At 45.2% G+C, this 21,095-nt stretch overlaps 1 protein-coding gene across 13 annotated transcripts in view; it reads right to left on the minus strand.

Annotated features, from left to right (window-relative positions):
* AAK1 (AP2 associated kinase 1) overlaps positions 1-21,095 on the minus strand; it is a 126,158-nt gene that overhangs the window by 63,999 nt on the left and 41,064 nt on the right. For 12 of the 13 annotated variants that reach the window (XM_073325207.1, XM_073325204.1, XM_073325205.1 and 9 more), the window contains exons 3-5: positions 10,327-10,445; positions 7,545-7,653; positions 5,319-5,461 (exon numbers count right to left, since the gene is read on the minus strand). The exons of the other annotated variant lie outside the window; for it this stretch is intronic. In XM_073325207.1, the coding sequence (XP_073181308.1) occupies positions 5,319-5,461; positions 7,545-7,653; positions 10,327-10,445 (371 nt within the window). The remainder of the gene's footprint in view (positions 1-5,318; positions 5,462-7,544; positions 7,654-10,326; positions 10,446-21,095) is intronic. 13 annotated transcript variants of the gene reach the window in all.

Consider the following 21,095-nt stretch of genomic DNA (forward strand, 5'->3'; position numbering starts at 1 on the left):
ACTTGACTGAGACACCTTGAAAGGGGCGGATTTTCAGAGCATGGGTGCTCAGTGCTTTCTGAACAGGGCCCTTTAAGGTGTCTCAAGCTAGGCATCCAAATATTAACACCCCTCCACAGCCCCCCCCCCCCCACTCATTACAGTTTTACTGTAATATTTTATAGCAAAAACCACTGCACACCACCATAGCCTGTGGAGATATTATGATTTTGGCATACTATCACCGTGGCCAAGATAATGCTTAATTATTATAGTCAAGTTTCAACAAATATACATCGCTAGGCTGAACACAGAAGCCATAAAAAACAACAAAAAAAACCACACAAAACAAAAAAAAACCCACACACCCCGAGACAGATTTTTCTAGGTGGTGAGCTGGGGAACGGGGGAGAATAAATCAGATGCACAGTTGTCGAGCAGAGACTCAGTCTGCCTAGTCACACTGCATTGGAAGTACGACATTCAGAGGATTAGTGTTACTATATTTAAAAAACAAAACAACACAAAAAAACAAACAAACCAGAAATCCATAATATTAGTATGCCAGCAAACAGATTCCAATTATTCCATAGCTCAATAAGGCCGAGAGAGACTGTGTTTAGCTCACCATCATTATCTGAATTGATCAGAGTGGTGTTTTACGATCACCTGCTGCATCTCTGCTTCAAGAGAAACAAGTAGTACCTCTGTCAATCCAGCCTCCTTTGCAAGTCTGGAGTTTGGAATGGGCTTGGACTAAACAGAAGTATCGTTTGAAAGAGCATGCGGCTTATCATTAAAGGGAGCGTGGAACTGACCTGTGCTTTAGAAAAAGCACGAGTCACATCGAGCTAAAGAAGGGGAGGCTGAATATTGACAAGTTATACAAACAACTGCCCGTGCAGGAACTATGGAAAGCAGAGGTTCTCAACCCTTTTTCTTTCTAAGCCCACCCCCCTATAAAAACTCCACGGCTCACCTGTGCCACAACTGGTTTTCTTTGTATAAAAGCCAGGGTCGGTATTAGGGGGTAGCAAGTAGGGCAATTGCCCGGGACCCCATAGCACAGGGGCCCCCACAAAGCTACATTGCTCAGGCTTCGGCTTCAGCCCTGGGTGACGAGGCTCAGGGCCCAGGGCTTCAGCCCCAGGCGGTGGTGCTTCGGCTTTCTACCTTGGGCCCCAGCAAGTGGAATTCTGGCCCTGCTTGGCAGCCCCCCAAAACCTGCTCGTGGCTCTGGACTCCTAGTTGGAGAACCACGCTAACACTGGTTTCAGAGTAGCAGCCGTGTTAGTCTGTATTCGCAAAAAGAAAAGGAGGACTTGTGGCACCTTAGAGACTAACCAATTTCTTTGAACACAAGTTCTGTGATTGTTCCTGTCTGCTGTATAATTAATTTTGCTGGGTGTAAACTAATGAAGGTGGTGGGATATAATTGGTTACATAATCATGTTACAATATGTTAGGATTGGTTAGTAAAATTTCAGTAAAATGATTGGCTAAGGTATAGCTAAGCAGAACTCAAGTTTTACTATATAGTCTGCAGTCAGTCAGGAAGTGGGTGTGTGTGTATGAGGGGGAATTGCAACAGGGAATGGGGTGGGGAAATTGGAATCATGTTTGGCTAAGGGCAGGAATGGGAACAGGGACCCAGGTGTAAGGCTCTGTGGTGTAGGAGCTGGGAAGGGGGACACTAAGGAAGGAAACTGGAATCATGCTTGCTGGAAGTTCACCCCAATAAACATCGAACTGTTTGCACCTTTGGACTTTGGGTATTGTTGCTCTCTGTTCATGCGAGAAGGACCAGGGAAGTAAGTGGGTGAAGGAATAAGCCCCCCAACACTGGAGATATTATCATGGTAATACTTGCTCGGATTCTCCTACCACCCACCTCTTTGGGTCCCTAAAACTGAAGTTTTCAGAGAAGACTTGCTCTCTTTTAGGCATGAAGACTACATTTTCCCTGAACAGGTTTCACTGTAAAACCAGGGGGATCTGCAGCAGAGAGATCTGAAGGAACAGAAAGCATTAGAGAACACCCAGTCCAGTCTGCAAGTGAGCCGGACGTGAATGAACGCCTCAGAACCATGCTGGAGATGCTCTTACTCAAACGGAAACTTGAAACATGTTTTGAAATGCCTGGTGGTAATAAGTATGCACCTATATCAATACACACGCAATGCCAGTTATTGGATTATATGTAAGTATACACAGTACGGCTGTAAACGTGTATCCCAAATACAAAGAGATGGCTTTGTGCTCCACAGGAGCCTGCCATCCCATTGGGAACTAACAGATTGACAAAGGACACAAGGGCTCCAACCCCACATACAGTGCGTTTCCCGAACCTGAGGGGGTCAGGGTCACCGACACCCTTGGGGGGGAGGGGGGGGAAGTGTTTCCTGTCTTCTCCTACACTTTGGCAAGACTGGTATAACTTGCTGTGCCAATGAAGTCTCATTGTATTCAGCTAGAATTGTGTTCACAATATGGAGTCTTTAAGAGTAAATGAACACATACATAGCACCTAGCTCATCACCTGTTGATCTCAAATTGCTTTACGAAGGAGGTCAGTATTATTATCCGGGGTGCTAGAACAATTTGTATAGCGGGGTGTTGAGAGCCATTGAACCAAACTGTAAACCCTGTAAATGATGGAAACCACTTCAAGCCAGAGGGCGCGGCAGCCCCCCCAGTTCTAGCACCTATGTCATTATCCCCATTTTACAGAGGGGGAACTTTTAAAGTTTTATATATGGTCATATTCGGACACCCTTTCCACACTGCAATCAATGAGACTACCTTGAGAAGGATAGTGCTAAGCAAGTAGCATCAGAATCCGGTGCACAGCATCAAATGTGACGAAAATATGAGCATCATCGTGAAGCGTCATGAACAACCAAAAACAATTCAATATCTTGGACAGGCACCCTGAAGCCTTGCACAACACAATGGTTCACATGAACCAAAACTCCATGAGATGAATAAAGATCAGAAGGAACAATTTGATTGTATTTGTGGATTGATCTGGCTTTAAGTTTATTCCCCTTTTCTTAAATGAGGCTTCCTCCCCCTCCCCCACCCCGCCTGCTCTTCTGTTTCATTATATTTGCCTCCCCCAAGTGCTTTGACCGAATATTTTATCATCATCTGCACTGCGGCAGCACCTAGGGACCCCAGTCATGGCCCAGGGTCCCACTGTGTTACGTGCTGCACAAAAACACAGAACAGAACAGATGGTCCCTGTGCTAACGAGCTCAGAATCTGAATACGTGTTGTACCACAATGTACCTTTCACAGTTTGAGGACTGTATTCACTGCAACTGTGTACTTAGACATTTTACAGGCTCATTGCTCTTAAATACAAAGAGGACGACTATTTTTTTAAATTGAAAAACCCCAAAGACTGTGGTGACACTGGATAGGCAGCAGCTGCAATGGAGGTATCCGAAGAACGAAATTTTCCTGGGTTATTTCAATACCGACACAATCTAGATTTCTCCAAGCTCTTTGGGGCAGGGATGGTGTTTTTGTTGCATTTATGTATTTCTGGTTGGCAACTCTGATTAGTGCTTCTAGGCGTGAAAGTAAAACTAATATTAAACTTTATGTTCATATCCCAAGGCAGAGGATGGCAGATTGTTTCCTCAACTCATACGCGTAATCTTATCATTAAAGAGGAGCAAGATTTCTGATGTAGAAACCTCACCAATGATCTAGTGATATGAAACCAGCCCATAGCAGTCACTTTCAATTATTACTCTCTGTATATTACAGACACACACAAATATAATAGAGAGTATACAGAGGGGGAGGCTTAACTCATGAATCCAGCACAGATATCTCATCATTTATTCCTATGCTACATACTGATAAAGAGTTTGTTTGTAAACAATTAAATAACGCTAAAGCCAATACATAAACAGCAGGTATGAGATTAGTCACTATCTAACAGGATCCTCTTTTTATGTGTATTGCCTATCCAAGCTACTGGAATAGTCCCATGGACTTCAGTGGGCTTTAAATCAGGCCCTAAAATTTGTCAAAAACCAGAATCAGCTCACCCCAATTTAAAGCGGTCTACAACTGCATTCATTCGATTTGTTTCACGCATTTCAACCGACCGCACCATAGGTCACAAATACGTTAAGTGCCCTGAAGCATAACCACACCACTTAGCTGACTTAGTCTTATTATCTGGTTCCTTTTGGTGCACATGTTCTGTTTAGCTTCTCTACTAAAGTGGCCTGTCGCATAGAACAATCGTCCGTTTAAGGCTCATGGAAAATGATCCATGAAGTATATTTGAATTTCAAAACATACACATGATTCTGCTTCTTGGCCGAACACGTCATTCGGGCATTTTGGGAGTTGGTTGAGAGGAACAGGGAATTTGTGTTTTATTTCATGATCACAAGGGTGGCAACTTGAAAAGCATTCCGCGTTGGCCTGACTCTGCTCCCACTAAAGTCAATGGGGGTTTGACCTCAGACTTCGACAATCTTAGCTCAGCAAAACGAAGGGTGACGGGATATGATTGGTCTCTATAAATACATTCGGGGGGGGGGGAGAAGAGAGGAAGAGGGAGAAAAGACCTATTTAAGCTACAGGACAACACTGGCACAAGAACAAATGCATATAAGCTGGCCATGAGTAAAGGCAGGCTAGAAATGAGAAGGATTTAAACCATCAGAGGAGTGAGGTTCTGGAACAGCCTTTCAATAGGAGCAGTGGGAGCAAACAAACTTTTTTAAATTGGAGCGTGAAACGTTTATCAGCAGGATTATAAGACAGGTTGCTTTGGACAGCTGAGTACTGGCCTCCTTGATGGGTCCCATCCAGACCCACGTTCTTAACAGGCATCAGAGCCAGGTGAATGTTTCTGGAAATCTCACCCCTACCCTGTGGTGTTTTGCAGCGTCTAAACGAGGGTCAGAGTTGCATGCTCAGGCATGGTCTGTTATACAGAAAAACCCACGGGCTGAACTCTCCACTGAAAAGGTGGCTGGAATTCATGGTGAACAATTTCTCTCATGGATTTTGGTAGGCTTTTTGTGACAGTTGTTCACAAATGGCTGCATAATTTGAGCAGACCTATAGATGGTTGAACATCTGGCAAACAAGGTGACTTTTCTATTAATAGGCAAAGAATGTATTCATGAATAAATTTTCTCGTCAATATAAATGTTATGGCAATATGATGAGTCCCTGATCGGGAGCGAGGGCCCATTGTGCTAGGCGTTGTATAGAGGGTAGACCCAGCCCTTGCCCAGAAGGGTTGACAATCGAATACGTTGTTCAGACACCTCCACCCCATACCATTGGTATCTACAAGTTACCTTCAGATCCCTGTGGATTATAGGCGTTTTACACTGGTGCAACCTGGCTACGGCTTCACAGGTGTCGCAAAAGATCTGCAAGACTTCATTCTCTGTGAATCCTGTCTGCAAGCGTTGGTTCATCAAGTTCACCACCTGGCCTCCTAAACGGAGGAAAAAGCAAAATAAATTAGACCTGCACATATTGCTGAAGCACAGACCAGTCAAAAGGAGCCACCTTCTCCAAAGGGATCCAACATGCTGGGTTTTAAACTGCCTGGTATTGGGGCATGTGTGACCTTATGGGCCGAACATAATCCTGGGAACAAGGAACTCATGAGTTCCAAATCCACTTTGGACAAAATCTCTCCCTGTAGCTGTCAGCATCTCACTTAAGCAAACAACGTAACCTCCTGGTCCATTGGTAAAATCAAGTGTCTTATGTACCTTACCTGTCAGGAGGCGCCACATGGAGAATTTATGTTTGGAAAGTGATTTGAGAGTGGTTATTGATTTTCATCTCTAATATTTAAAATTTCCACTAAGTGCCCTCACCCCCAAATCTACACTAGGAAAAATAACTGCAACATTCAAACAGGTTTTTGATGCAGCCATGTTCTTTTCTTGCCTCTGTAGACATAAAACCCCCACCAGATTAGAGAAATACATTTTAGTCATGCATAGTTTGGGCTAAGCCAGCAGTTCTCAACCTTGCCAGACTACTGTACTCCTTTCAGTAGTCCGATTTGCTTGCATACCTCCAAGTTTCACCTCACTGAAAGACTACTTGCTTACAAAACCAGACATAAAAATACAAAATGTCACAGCACACTATTACTGAAAAATCGCTCACTTCCTCACTTTTACCTTATCTAATTATAAAATAAATCAATTGGAATATAAATATTGTACTTACATTTCAACGTATAGCATATAGAGCAGCATAAACAAGTCATTGTCTGTACAAAATTTTAATTTTAGAGCCTTGAGAAAGCGACAGAGCGAGAGTGAGTGACCAGTGATTTTTGGTTCCCTGATTTGCGTACCTGTCCTTTGAAAGTCTGGGTACTTCCAGGTGTTTTGAGTTGAGCACCCAAAAATCACTAGTTACTTTTGAAAACCTTGGCCATAAAACTTGTAGCAAAGGAGAAGTGTAATTTAAGTCATAAATATCAGAAGGTGTCAAAACCTGTCTAACACGAATATACTGTACAGCAGTAAACTCAGTTTTAAAAACTGTTCGTGCTTATATCAGAGAGAGTGATCTCCACGTGTGGAGGCAGAATGACGGATGTCATGAGCTCTCTTTGCCAAGGAGGAAAGCAGTGACAAGAGGAAATCTAATATTTTTAAAGAATTCTCTAAAACGTTTAGAAGCATTTGCCACCTCGGCAAGCTAGGCATTTTCAGTACAATTGTTTTCATGACACTGGAGGGCATCTGGATGCGGGTCTTCTCCGTCCCTAGCATCGTTGCGGGAAACAAAGCCTCAGCTTTCCCTCTAAGCCCTATGCAACAGATGTCTCTAAAGATCTAACAGATGTGTAATTGCATCCATCTCTCTCTTGGATAGCACACTGGCAGATTCCTTTTCAGATTTGTGGTAATCAAGTCTTCATAGGAGTCTCACTGCTTGACAATGCTCATGTACCTCTCTGCCTGACCTAGGGGGTTATTCCGGAGGCCTGAAAATCAATATTGTTTATACAAAAAGTTACTTTATTCACCCCTCCCCTCTGTCTGGCACTTCATTTTAATAACGTCCAGCCCACTGGAGGCTTTGATCTATCTGTGGTTAGAATCATTTGAAGTTGGGGAATTTGGAAACGGACTCGTACACTGTATCAAAATGCTATTTGCAAGAAGGTTCATACACAACATTAAGCAAAGGAGAATTTCATTGGTTTAGTCTGGTGGCCTCAGAAGTCTGAGGTTATTTCATGTGGAAGCAGCAGATGGAAATAAAACACTGAGACAATCATTAGGCCTAGCAACAAACATCTTTGCCAATGGAAAAAGGTGCCAATGGAAGCAGTTCTATATTCTTATTCTCACGTATAATGGAGACCTATTCATTTTATTGTGGGACAGGATTCTCGACTGGCTTGGTTACCAATTATTCGCTGATGCCAAGGAAGGGTTGGGCCTAGCAGTAGTTTTCTTAAAGAAAAATTATTATACAAGTGCCTTGAGAGTTTCTAAGATGGATGCTTGTCTCAATGAGACACACAGTGAGCGAATACTTACCCCGGCAAAAGTCCATTAGAATCAAGACTTCCCATACATCACCACTGCTCACAGAGTTTATACTAGAATCAATGTATCCAACAATGTTCTTGTGTCCGGATAGATCCCTCTGTAAGAAAGGACACGTTCAAAGCACAAAACAGCCAGGTATACAGCAGTTACATTTTAATAGGTTGATCTGTACGGTACAGACTTCCCAGTGTTGGCCTGTCTAGACCCTGTATTAAGGAACAGGTCACTTTGCATTGGAACCACATAGAAAAAGTTCATCAAATGTCAGTTCTGCCTTTGTTGGTTTCCTGTCCGGCGAGACTTAGGGCAAGAAGTCTTCAACAGCAAGTCACTCAGCCCCCTGAGCAATCTGTTGTGCCTCTACTCAAGAGGCATGCCCACGAGAACAGCTTGATCCAGATTCAGGTCATCTCGCTGATCGGGTGCTCCAGGGTGCATAACCTAGAGCAAGCACTTCTATCTGCACGAGGCAGACTGTGCCAGCAATAGCCATTTCTAGAACGAGCTGCGTTTCCTCTTTGCCCTTCCCAGATTAAACTGTAGGTGATTAAACTAACAAGTTTGACCTTTTAAAAGTTCAGCTCTCTTCTGTAGAAGGACAGTAAAATGGCTTTTGGGGGGTCCTACCTCTAGCTATTTTTTGCAGCTTACATGAGATGCTTCTTTCTAATGCCCAAGTTGGCAAACATGCTGGGGATGCGACAGCCCAGGTGGGTTCTTTCCTTCTTGCGCAACCTCACCAGTAATAAAGATGCTTCACATCAAATTCGGCCTTCACTTGCGTCTGTGCAACCTTGTTACCCTCAGCGACAGCTATTTGCTTCCAGGGGTTAACACAGATGTAAGTGAGGGCACAAATTGGAGACAGTGGGGTTGCAGGGCGGCCCTGCCATTGGACCTTGGTTAACGAGTCCACTGATGATGTGCAAGCTAGCAGAGAATCCAGTTGGCTCTCCCAATGCAGTGTCAGTTTTGCAGGTCTGACACAAAGTAAGAGTTTCACATGAACAGATAAAACAATGCAAAGAAGGAGCAGACCTGCTGAGTAAGGCATTACTCCTTTTACAGTGGCTTTTCAGGTTTAGCCACACTAACATGAGATCATGCAGATAGTTTTGTTCCACAATCAAGAGAAGGAAGTGGACAAATAAAAAGCAAGCAAACCAACTTTCCGAGTATAAACTGGAAAAAAAAAAATCTAATACAAGACCAAATCTTAGCTGTGCCCCCAGATCATCATCTAGGGCTCAGAGGAGGTCTCCTTGAAAGCTGTGCTACATCGTGTGGTGTGGTAACTCCTGAAACTCATGTTCAGGGTCACAGCCGTAAAAGTAATACACGAGTTACTACAGAGAACGCACATTTGCTACTGTTGCAGGTAAGGGATTCTATCCTACATGTCCCTTTTCCAAGGCTGCACTTGATTTGAATTCACAATGGGATAAGGCTCAAACTTTTAGGGCAACTCAAGGAAAAAGCAAAAAAGCCTTAAATCGCCATTTCAAAAAACTTTAGTGCCCAAGCTGTTACGTTCAAATCAGGGCTACGAGGCCCAGATGGAGGTCCCTGGAAGCAGCCCTGCCCTGCACACAAACACCCTCTGAACTTGTGTTTGGATAATGCAAAAAAAATAACTAACCACCCTATTTAAATTAGGTCTGCAACGAGCCTACAAATAGGACCAATTGCTTTTAATACTCCAGACTACTGTTCAAGGCCATTACAGACAGTTACCTTTGTAATAGCTACTCAGCATACGCATTTTTACTAGATGACATCCATATCAACATTTGTACCAACTCCAACCCTGAAGGTTAGAGACTGCTCTCAGATTCATCTCTACTTGGAGGTCTCCCATTCAAATGCTGATCAAGTTCAACCGTGCAAAGCTCAGTACTGCCAGCCTCCAGCGTTCAGAAACATTCGTCAAACCTTAAGTTCCCTCTAAGCTGCATGGCCATCAAGGGCCGCACAGGCGAGGAGAGAGAGGTGCCTCTCCCCCAGCTCCGGGCGGCTGCGGCAAGAGAGGGCTGGGGGAGGAGTCCTCTCTCCCCGCTGCAGCCCCAGGGCAGCCTGCACCCCAAACTCCTCATCCCCAGCCCCATCCCAGAGTCCACCCCCCCCAGCCGGAGCCCTCACCCCAACCCTGAGGCCCCCCTGTACCCTTCATCCCCAGCCCCATCCCAGAGCTCTCAGCCCCCCACCCCTCTGCCCCAGCCCTGAGCCCCTTCCCGCACCCTGAGCCCCTCAGCTCCCCACCCCTCTGCCCCAGCCCTGAGCCCCTTCCCGCACCCTGAGCCCCTCAGCTCCCCCCCGCCACACATCACCTCCATATTGGTGCACGTAACAAAATTCATTCCACATAGATGTAAAACATTAGAGGGAACATTGGTCAAGCCCCCCGCCCAGATCCCCAGAAATCAGGAGGTGGGCTTAAAAAAATTCCATGAGATTTTAGAAAAATAGTTCTTTAGTTCTTTATTTGCTTTCTGGGTTTTGAAACTTTAGGATTCACATGTTCAAACAGCCACAAGGGCTAGAAACTTACTTTGAAAAATGATGAAAGCGGAGATTCTCACTTAAAATCACATGATTCCAAGAGCGCTCTCTTTTTTAATATATATATTATTTATTTGAAAAAAGGAAAAAACCCACAAATATTGCAAGACTTGCGATAAAACTAGGAGAGTCGACCACACTCACAGATCACGGCCCCAGATGACATGCCTTTCCATAAACACTTCAGGACCCCTAATGCAGCATGACTTACCATGATCTGAATCTCTCTTTTGCAGACTTGCAAATCGTGCTCATTGTTGACATACATTCGTTTCAGGGCACATTTCATCCCATTGTTAGTCCTCACCAGAAACACGATAGCAAATCCACCTGCAAGAAACAGCTCATTCAGTAATGGAGAAATGCCTTGATCCTTGCTTCCAAGCCTGGTCACTCGGATTCTAGCTGTTTTCACAGCCTCCTTGGTGTACACGGAGTAAGGAGGGTATTCAGCAGCTCTCCTCAGCGCCTTAGTGACAGTATCTTTGGTCAGCCCAACACCGCAGCTTTTATCTCTACTTATATGGTTATTTCAGGGAAATAAGCATCGGAAGGGGCAAATTTTCAATTAAAAGAAATCAAAGTCAAGAATATACCGATAGCAACAAGCCATTATGTGAGTTACTTAACATGCCATATGGTCTTTTATTGCACCATTAGTTTCCATCATAGAGAGGAAATCTGGACTATAAAACAGCAGCATTGCCTTCTACAGAAGCCAGAACCATGAAACATCCATGGCCTTCACTAAATGCCACAAGCGGAGCGCATTTACAGCTTTTGAAGCACTTTTGCAAATTGCATTAGAAGCCCAATTCCTGCCACGCGGAACACAAAGCAATCTCCTGTGCATTGTTGGAGGGTATTGCTTTAAAAAGCATCACGCAATTCATTCTGTGGTCATGACTATTAGCGAAGTCATGACCCCTACAACCTACGCAGCTGGATTATGAGGAAAGCCTTTCATCTTTATTACCGATGCTTAGAAATAAGAGGCCAGTCCTGCTTACTTGGAACACTTGACAAGATTAGGACGACTAGAGTATTCTCTCGTCAGAATTCTGAACCTGGCTTTTAGAGATCAACATAAATTTGGACACAGTGATTCCAGTCGCCATCAGTGTATTGTTGAAATGATACACAATGATTAAAAAGGAACACAGCAGCATACTCAAAATGACAACCTAACAGCAATGTGTGGACATTTCTTTTTGCTTAAATTATAGCAGACATTTCCTTAAAATATCTGAGCTACTAGTAATAATGTATTATTGGACATTAACTCAGTATCTCCTTTAGCCCACCCCAAGAGAGATCAGGCTCCAATGTACTCGGGGCTGTACTTAGTACAGAAGAGACCATCCATGTCCCCAAGAGCTATGATCTAAACCAGGGGCAGGCAAACTTTTTGGCCTGAGGGCCACATTGGATTTCCAAAATTGTATGGAGGGCCGGTTAGGGGAGGCTGTGCCTCCCCAAACAGCCAGGCATGCCCCCGCCCCCAGGACTCCCATCCCATCCAACCCCCCGCTTCTCGCCCCCTGATGGCCCCCCAGGGACTCCTACCCCATCCACCACCCCGTTCCCTACCCCCTACCGCCCCATCCAACCCCTCCTCTCATTCCTGACTGCTCCCCCAGGACCCCTGCCCCATCCAAGCACCCATTCTCCCTGTCCCCCCCCCACCCCATCCAAGCCCCCCCTCCTTCCTGACTTGCCCCCCAGGACCCCTGCCTCCATTCAGCCCCCGTTCCCCGCCCTGACCCCTAACCACACCCCTGCCCCCCCCCACTCCCCTGCCCTCTATCCAGCCCCGCCCTGCTCCCTTACCACGCTGCCTGGAGCGCTGGTGGCTTCCGGCATACAGCCACGCCAGCCAGCTGGAGCCAGCCACAGACCGTGCAGCACAGAGCACAGGGTCCGGCCGCGGCTCTGCAGCCCCGCCGTCCAGAGCCTTGCGCCGGTCGCGCAGTGAGCTGAGGCTGCGGGGGAGGGGGGAACAGCAGGGGAGGGGCTGGGGGTTAGCCTCCCGGACCAGGAGCTCAGGGGCCAGGCAGGAGGGTCCTGCAGGCCGGATATGGCCCGCGGGCCGTAGTTTGCCCACCTCTAATCTAAACAGAGAAAAGGGGAAGAAAGAGGGGAAAGACAGTATTGTGGTTAGAGCACTAGCCTGGGGTTCAGGCTCCTTCTATCCTGGGGAAGTCCCATTGTGCCTCAGTTCCCATCTGTCAAATGGGGATAATAGTAACTTTCCCACCAATGAGGTGTTGTGAGGTGTCTGGTGACTGGGCCCCATACAGGGTATCTAGATTATAATCATACCTAGATATTTGTTAGTTATTAACCCCATTTTACAGAATGGGGAAACCAAGACACAAAGGGTATGTCTGTACAGCAAAAAACACCCTGCAGCTAGCCCGTGCCAGTTGACTCAGACTCATGGGACTGTTTCATTGCTGTGTAGACTTCCAGGACTCTCCCTGAAATCAGTCCTAGACCCTGGGCTCCAGCTGAGCCCAGACATCTACACAGCAATGAAAGTCTCAGTCGAGCCCGAGTCAGCAGACCCCTTCCCATTCCCACCCAGTGCCTCGATCACAAAACCCCAAGGTATTGATAATGAATTCCTTATAATATATCCAATTAGCACATGTTCAAAGCATTCATTTTTGTGGGTTCTGGGGGTAGCAGGTTTGAGGGTGGGAGGAGAAAGCAGGCCTTTTGTTACAATTACACCACATAAGAGGACATGCTAAGTACAGAACTTATACTAACATTATTTAAAAAAAAATTATTGGGTACAGAACCACCTGTGTAGTAAATTCCCAATCCATTAGCTAAAACATTCCTCCACGTTACCATGGCTCTGAAGTAAAAAACACAACATTTGAAAGGATAACCAATTCAAGAATTAAAATTTCATCTAATCTAATGGGGGTTGGGGAGCAACATAATCCTCATCGCAAGCCCAATTAATAAAACCAGAGAACTAAGTTTCATCACCAATCTTGTATTTCTACAGCGCCTACTACAATGAGGGCCTTGTTCACGACAAGGGCTTCTAGGAGCTATGGTAATATAAATAAACCAACCACCACCGATGCTACGTGCCCCTTTCAAAAGGAGCTAGCAGAAACATTTGCTTTATGCATTCTGGAAAGACTCAAGAACTCTCCTCACTTGGATCTTGCACAGTGCGCCGTTCACCCTAGGGTTGGAGCACAGAGACTGCTTTCATCAGTCATGTGAAACACAGGACCATCGATCGTGCCTTGGAGTCTTCAGGTTTCTTCTGGGCAGGGAAACCTCTGGTCATTGCTCCTCAAGAAGGGGCCAGCAGGAATGTACTTTTCAGTAACCGGCTCTGTAAGTAGCAGCTTGGGCTGACCATCCTGGTTCTCAGAGGGCGTTTTCACCAGCATGTGCGGCTTTATTGATAAGCTAGTGATCTGAGCACACCTCCCTGTGGGCCTGCTGCTCTAAACCTTCACAGATGCTAAATGGATGGCCTTTCGTGAATCGAGACAGTGCTGGTGCGACCTCCTCTGCCAACTTCAGTTTGTGAACTCGAATAAGATTCTACAGCCGCAGCAAAAATCTGGAATTCTATGGGGGAAGCCAGGAATTTAAATTCATCGCTCCGACACCTAAGACAGCCTGCCCTCTTTGCATACGCTCTAGAATGGAACCCAGCCTACATTGCTTTTTGTTCTGATGCCATGGACATTTTAAGTACCAAGCCCATGAAATCACTTACCTTGGACTTATCTCCCTCCACCTCCCCAGACCTTACCATAATAAGGAAGGCAAGGGAAGGACACTTTACTTCCCCATCAAAAGACACAGTTATAGTTACCAGCCCCGTGTGAATGGCAGTTTTAAGGCCAAGAAGCCAACCAAATATACTCTCAAAAGTGACAAAATCTGAACCTGTTCAGACTCCAGGGTCATGAATTTATTTGCAGGGAGTAGAGGGGGAAGAACACATGGAATGAGTTCACCGCAGTCTTGTAACAAGTAGTAAAATAGATTCCGCCAATTTACATAATTTAGCAGCAAGCGTCTCTCTTTACAGGGCTTTCAAAAAGTTTACGGATACAAAGGGAGACAGAATCCTTAAATGAGGCAGGCTCTTTGTGAAATATTCATCTTTGCCTGGGATCACTTACAAACCTTATCTGTGAAGTTAAATGCAGATATAGTACCTGGGGAAGGTAATGAAAAATGAAGCGGCTTTCATAGAGCAGAAGGTATCTAACAGGGGCTGGCACCAGACACCTCAGAGTTAGGCCTAGGATGTTTATGTATAGGTAGTAATCACATATATGTGACCCAACTGCGTGTATGCGGGTTTCTTCATGTTATGTTGCACAAAGATACAGCCACCTGCGGAGTAAAATTTAGCATCAAAATCACTTGCGTTTGACAGGCTAACAATAATTAGTGCTTGCGGGTTGTTTCCCAATTGGATGTACATGCAGTTTAAGTCTGGAGCAATAGCTCTCAACCTTTGCAGACTATGGTACCCCTTTCAGGAGTCTGATTTGCCCTGTGTACACCCAAGTTTCACCTCCCTTAAAAACTACTTGCTTACCAAAAAATCAGACAAAAATACAAAAAAGTGTCACAGGACACTTATTGCAAAATGGCTATGCTCCCCTTAATAATGCAATTATTCCTGAATGTTGCCATGTTTATTAAGTCAACCACTCCTAGAGCACAGCTGATGGACAATGTATATCAGAATTACATATTCTTACTTTTGTTGGAAGTGACCATGCCAACAGGCACAAAAAGCAACCTATGCCACGGAGAATCTCAATTAGATTGACCCCAGTGGTTCAAGGGAAGCGAGTAACAGGAATCTAGAATAAAATTAGAAAGTTAATTTCTGACAAAGTAGGATAAAAACTTGCTCCATGAGGGCTTGACATGTTTCATACAGTGGACTGTCTTTTGCATGGAGCGATGGGAGTGGAGTCTATATGGTGGAATTGGCACTCTCTCCATAGCCTGAGTTCAGAAAGATGGACTTTTTTTTTTTTTAAAGTTAACATTAATGTTTATTACAGCACAGCTTATCAAATGTGCTGTGAAGTTATATCCTTGCACCCTTTCCTCAATCATCTTCAACTACTGTCAACTTCAACCGACAGGACTGCAAATTTAAGCAATTCAAAAGAATTTAGTTGTATTTGCAAACAAAATAAGCTATCAAGAGAATGGACTTGCTACCCATAACCGTGGCAAGCTTCTCTCAACAGGAAAGGAGTTCTGGTTTAATCACAGTGCAAAAAACAAAACAAACCAAACTAATGGAACTAATTACATTTGCTATCAGACACAGAACACGTAGTGGCCAGAGTCCATTCAGAAGGGGGTCAAAGAATTTAAAGGTCAGAAGGGTCATCATATTATGTCATCCAACCTCCTGACAACACAAACCACAGAACATCACCCAGTTACCCCTGTATTGAGCCCAATTTGTGTCTGGTTAAACCCTATCTTCTAGGAAGCCATTTGGTCTTGATTTGGAGACATCACGATATGGAGAACCCACCATTCCTCTTGGTAGTTTGTTCCAACAATCAATCACCCTCACTGTTTTTATTTTAAAATTAAGAAACCAGGCACGCTTTTTAATTTGTCTGGCTTTAACTTTCGGCCTTTCGTTCTTATGTCTTTCTCCACTAGATTAAAGAGCCCTTTAGTACCTGGTATTTTCTCCCTGGGAAGGAATTTATACACTGTAATCTTGATCTTTTGGATAAGCAAAACATATTGAGCGCCTAACGTCTCCCACTGTTCTAAGGCATGCGTTTCCAGCCCAGGTTTCAAGGTTGTTTCCACTTAGCCTCTCCTGCATGCACACTGCACCCAGGTGACGTTTACTACAAAGCTTGATCGGAGGCCCAGAGCTCAGTAAGCGTCACCTGGCTGCCAGTGGAGTGGGAATGAAAACAGAAAGAGAAGCACTCAGTAAGAGGAGGCAGCAAAGGAGAGCGACCCTCAGAGCACAGAGATCAGGTGATACAGTAGAACGCAAACAGCTGCGGTGTCCCCAGAAAGCCTGCAGGCCCCAGAACACAACCGCTCCAGAGTGGAAGACTGCTTGGATCAAGATGGATCATGTGGAATCCTCACCACTAGAGGTTTAAGAACATGTTGGGTGAATGCCTGTCAGGAACGGTCTAGGTTTATTTGGTCCTACCTCACCACCAGGGCCTGGATTTATGGTGTCTCAAGCTCCCTTCCAGCCCTACATTTCTACAATTCTAAGACACGGACATGCTCCCTGGATACTTAGAGCCTAATTTTCACAAGTGCTTTGCAGCCACAATGCCAACTGAAGTCAACGTGAATTATGGACCCTCAGAGTCAGCCCCAATGTAAACTAGGCCCCTGCCTGTCCACACATGCTGCAATTACACCTCTAGCTGCAGTGCAGATGTACCCTTAGTTACAGGGTAACCCACTAAGCTACTGAAAGGAGTAAAGTCTGGTCTCTCTTGCACCTTGAAACAAGCTGCCAAGTCACCCGTCCGGGTGTGAATGGGTTCATGGCAGAGTAAAAAGGGAGGAAAGGAGTCAGAAAAGGCCCACTCACTCAACAGTACTCCTCGGAGAAGGTTGGTCTTGCGGGAACAGCACCGGCCTGGGACTCCGGACACTTCAATTCTCAGCTCTGGCACAGACTCCCTGCCCAAATGTAGGCAAAGTCACTTTCCCTTTCTGTGCCTGGCCTGCAAAGTAGGGGCAATGCTTCCCCGCCTTCCAGGGGTGGCGGGAAGATTAATTCATTTATTAATGTTTGTAAGGTGCTCAGACAGTCCAGTGATGGAGGGCTAGCTGGGTATCTACAAATTGGGTGTCTGGTTCAAAGTGCTGGGTACACAGGAACCCCAAACAGATCCAGCGGGGGGGGGAGGGAGGGGAGAGAACCAAAACCAAACCAATAGCCATGTGTCTTTCACCTTGTATCCCTTACACACTTTGAATGGCTTCAGTGAGACTCCCCTAAGAAGAGATGATCGAAGCAGAGAGTTACAAGGCATCTGGACTAGGTTTCCAAGAATGCTGAACACCCACAGCTCCGAACTGACTTGCAAAGGAACCAGGAGAAATTGGGCCACCAGTTATGCAGCACAAATATGCACGCACACACACCCACACCCCTCTGCAGTTTGTCTCCTTGTGACGGAGAGCAAATCAGAGCCGCCACAGGACTGCTCTTCTTTACAGGATTGCAGAGAGGCGATCGTGGAGGTCATTCTGGTCCAAGGTTGCTTGTGTGTATGTTTATGTATATCTACTACAACTGTCACCTGGCGTTTGAGTGCCTGGAAAGCCCGGGCACTATCAGCTTTATGAACCTAGGACCTGCCTTTTTTTCCTGCGCTATTTTCACTTTTGCTTTTTTGAACTAGAACCCTCCAGTTCTCCTAGACAATTGCCCACAGCTCCATAGGCTCGAGAGGTTCTGTGACAGGAGGCCTCTGCTCGTCAAGCCTATATGGCTAGTAATGTTCCATTCATAAAGCAAGCCTCTATGGAAGGGAAGAAAGTTTACAGCACCCAGCTAAATATTAGTTTATTATAAGCTTGTGCGTGCTCTTAATGGCCAAAAATCTATTTCCTCTTCTCATACAGGACATCCTCTGAGTGCAAGAGACCTGTGTGTCTCTCAAGCATTTAAGAGCTATAAAGAGATTACACATGTACGTATATAATCCCGGTGTGTAATGGGTGGAGTGAACTATTTACCCAGCTGTGTTCTAGTTTATCACACACACCCACCCCTATGTAAATAGTTCACTCCAACCATCATTGAAATACAGCCACCTCTTGGGTGAAGGACAGTAGCAGTACACAAAACAGTTTAAGGCAAAAAACAATATACTATGCCCAATCACAGGGAGAATTTACATTCTGCCTTTATAAATGCCACAGTGAGCCAGGCTGGACACCAGAGGAAACACATCAGATCTTATAAGAAGCGCCATGAGATCTTTAATCATCAGAAGCTGGTCAGGATATTCGCTTTAATTCACATTCAAAAGGTTGCATCTGCAGCAGCCCAGCACCAACCAGCATGACACTGGTTCAACATTTAAGAAGGAAGAATGTCACCTGTCCAGTCACTTTCCTGCAGTACTTTGGTTTTCACTGAAAGCCTCCCTTTCCAAGTAGAGGCCTAGTATGTTCCTGCGTGCAATCGGAGTAAGACATGGGCATATTTTACGACAGACAACTGGAAGACACAACCTCATATTATATCTCCTCTCCAGAGGAGAGGCATTGATTTTGGAGGTCTATTCTGCTTCTCCCCATCTCACAAATGTCTGCCTTGCAAATTTACTGTTGGCCACAAAATAAACACCAGCTTTCCACTTTGTCACTTGTGTGCTTCATGGTAAGTAGTCACCGCATCTTGCCAAAGAAGGGATTTACACACATTTTTCTTTTTCCATCAGGCAAACAAGGGAAGATAGTACTGCAGTGTCATCATTTTAAGGTTATAAGTTTGTGCGCATAAACTAGCAAGTGTACTTGATGCATGGTTTACACTTTTATTGCCAACTGTGGAATAATCCAGGTTTAATGGTAAAATAGTAGCTCCCGAAGGACTTTCATTTTTACATGTTTAGTGCTGGCTTTTCAGCAAGTGACATGCAAAAACCTGGTGAACCTCTTTCGGCAAGGGACTAAAGGCAGTAACAGGAAGCCCAATGGATTGCTGAAAGTTTATCGTGGCAGCTTCAAACTGCACTGAAGAGTGATGCTGTTTGGCAGAACAGGCGGAGAAAGTGAGCCAAGTTACTGAGCAGCTGGACAGCAGCCAATGCAGCCTTAGTAAGACATTTCCAGTAGACTCTGTGGAATATTGTTCCAGCAGCATTACTCAGCGGAATTAGAATAGTATGGCCTAATTTTCCAAAGGCGTGAAGTTCATGTTGATTTCCATGGGTGTTTGGTGGCTCCGAGTATTAGGCCACCAATATTACAGCCCAGGTAGCCAAAAGCGTGGCCATCTAGGACTTCATGGCTATTAGACCTTGTGGCCACTCAGAACTTCACAGCAACAGGGAATATGCACAACAATCATCCAGAGTTGTAATAGTAAGGAGATAGAGGATTTTGAATTGGATGCAAAAGCCTCATGTTTCTGGGCTTAAGCCAATTAAGGATCAGAAAGAAATTTTTTCTCTGTGGGGCAAGTTATCCCATAGCCATCAGTTGCAGGGTTTCTTTCACCTTCTTCTGAGCCGGCTGGTGCTGGCCACTGTCAGAGACAGGATATTGGACCAGCTAGACCACTAGTTTTATTCAGTATAGTAATTTCCGTGTTCCAGATTCTTCTCAAATCCAGGCCCCTAACATCTGAACTAAAGTAGTACATGAGCAGTATATGGCCTATGGCACACAGTTGAGCAGAGGCACATATATACAGGTTCCCAACACTATCTAGCTGTGAAATCTTGGCACATGAACGAAATGCACTCAAGTTTAGACAAGAGCTCAATGAGCTTCAATAAGTTCCTTCAAATCTTTTACTAGCAAGTTTTGATCTCAGACAAGGTGGCCTGGGACACTGGATTTTCAAAAGGTTAGTTCTCATTGTGCTCAAGAAAATGGGGTGGTTCTGCAGTGAAAAACCTTCCTTGCAAAACAGAGCATCAGAATGCGAGTCGAGTGTTCCTACAGACTGCGACTGAACTGATCACATGGGCTCCGTGTGGGAAATAAAAGGTTACAAGATATAAGTCATCAGCAGAGTATTTTCCCCTCCACTGACCATACAAGTTGGTTTGAATTTGGGTCGAATCCATTGCTTCCATTTACTTTTTAAATTGTGCATTCTGAACAGCTAATATTTACTAAATCTCTTTGGTTTCCATTATTTGCCCCCTCATTTCTGTGCATGATACTTTTGCCCCTTGCAAGACAAAACCCCTGTGGTATTAACTTTTGGCCGGGGAGTCGCAATATTTTAGGACAACCAACGTTTTGCCCTTCGTGCCTTTCAACCAATGTGCTTTAAACATTAAGCTTCACAGCACCTTTCGGGCAGTGAGCTTATGTTGACAGATGGGGGAAGGCGGCGGCACAGATTAGTTAAGTGATTTGCCCAAGGTCACAAGAGGAGTCCGTGGCAGAGCCAGAAACAGAACCCAGGGGGAAGATTCTCAGCTGATGTCAGTCGTCATAGCTCCATTGACGTCAACTGACCCCAGAAGTCCCATCTCTCCTGTTGTAATGAGGAAGCCACAAGTTCCGATAAAATACAAGCCTGGTACATGGATTTAACACAAAGAAGGGAAAGCAGAAACAAGTGGCAGGGGATATCGTACTTTTCAACAGTAAGTGGTTTTAGAATAGAATTACGGTGAGCTATATATTCACCCACCACTGATTAACACAGCTCTTCACTCAATTACACTGCTCAGCAAATGGGTTCTGGTTACTTTAATTGCCCACCATGTGCCATTTAGAGAAATCAAGTGCCAGCCTGGGCTCTCAAGGTTTCTGGATGACAGGGTGGGTCTTGGCTGCATATTAATGCAATTCATTTTGATTTGTTTCGTACTCTACAACAAAAGAGCATCCATCCAATGTTAGTCTCGTACCACCACTACCCAGCACCCTACTCCTGATGGAGAAGAGAGAATAGGTAAGCCCGCTGGCATGCCCTGAAGGCTGATGAACTCGAGCTGCTATGGACTTGGAGGAAGCAAGTTCCAAAGGTCCAGGGGCCCCAACACAGAATGCTCTGCTAGCCCTGGATTGCTTATACCAACAGGCCTTCAGCTCAAACCAAGCAGCATTTCAAGGGAAGAGGGGCAGCGTGCTAGAGACAGGGTGCCCAGGCTGGCTGTCTTTGTAAGCTCCCAGGTAAAGGAAGCCAAGTTCAAGTTTGCCAGGTGTAAGAGCTGTCTTTTGAACCCACCCCTTGGTGGGCAGGGCGCAGCAGCACACAGA

Source organism: Lepidochelys kempii, chromosome 26, assembly GCF_965140265.1.
Source record: "Lepidochelys kempii isolate rLepKem1 chromosome 26, rLepKem1.hap2, whole genome shotgun sequence".
NCBI lineage: Eukaryota > Metazoa > Chordata > Testudines > Cheloniidae > Lepidochelys > Lepidochelys kempii.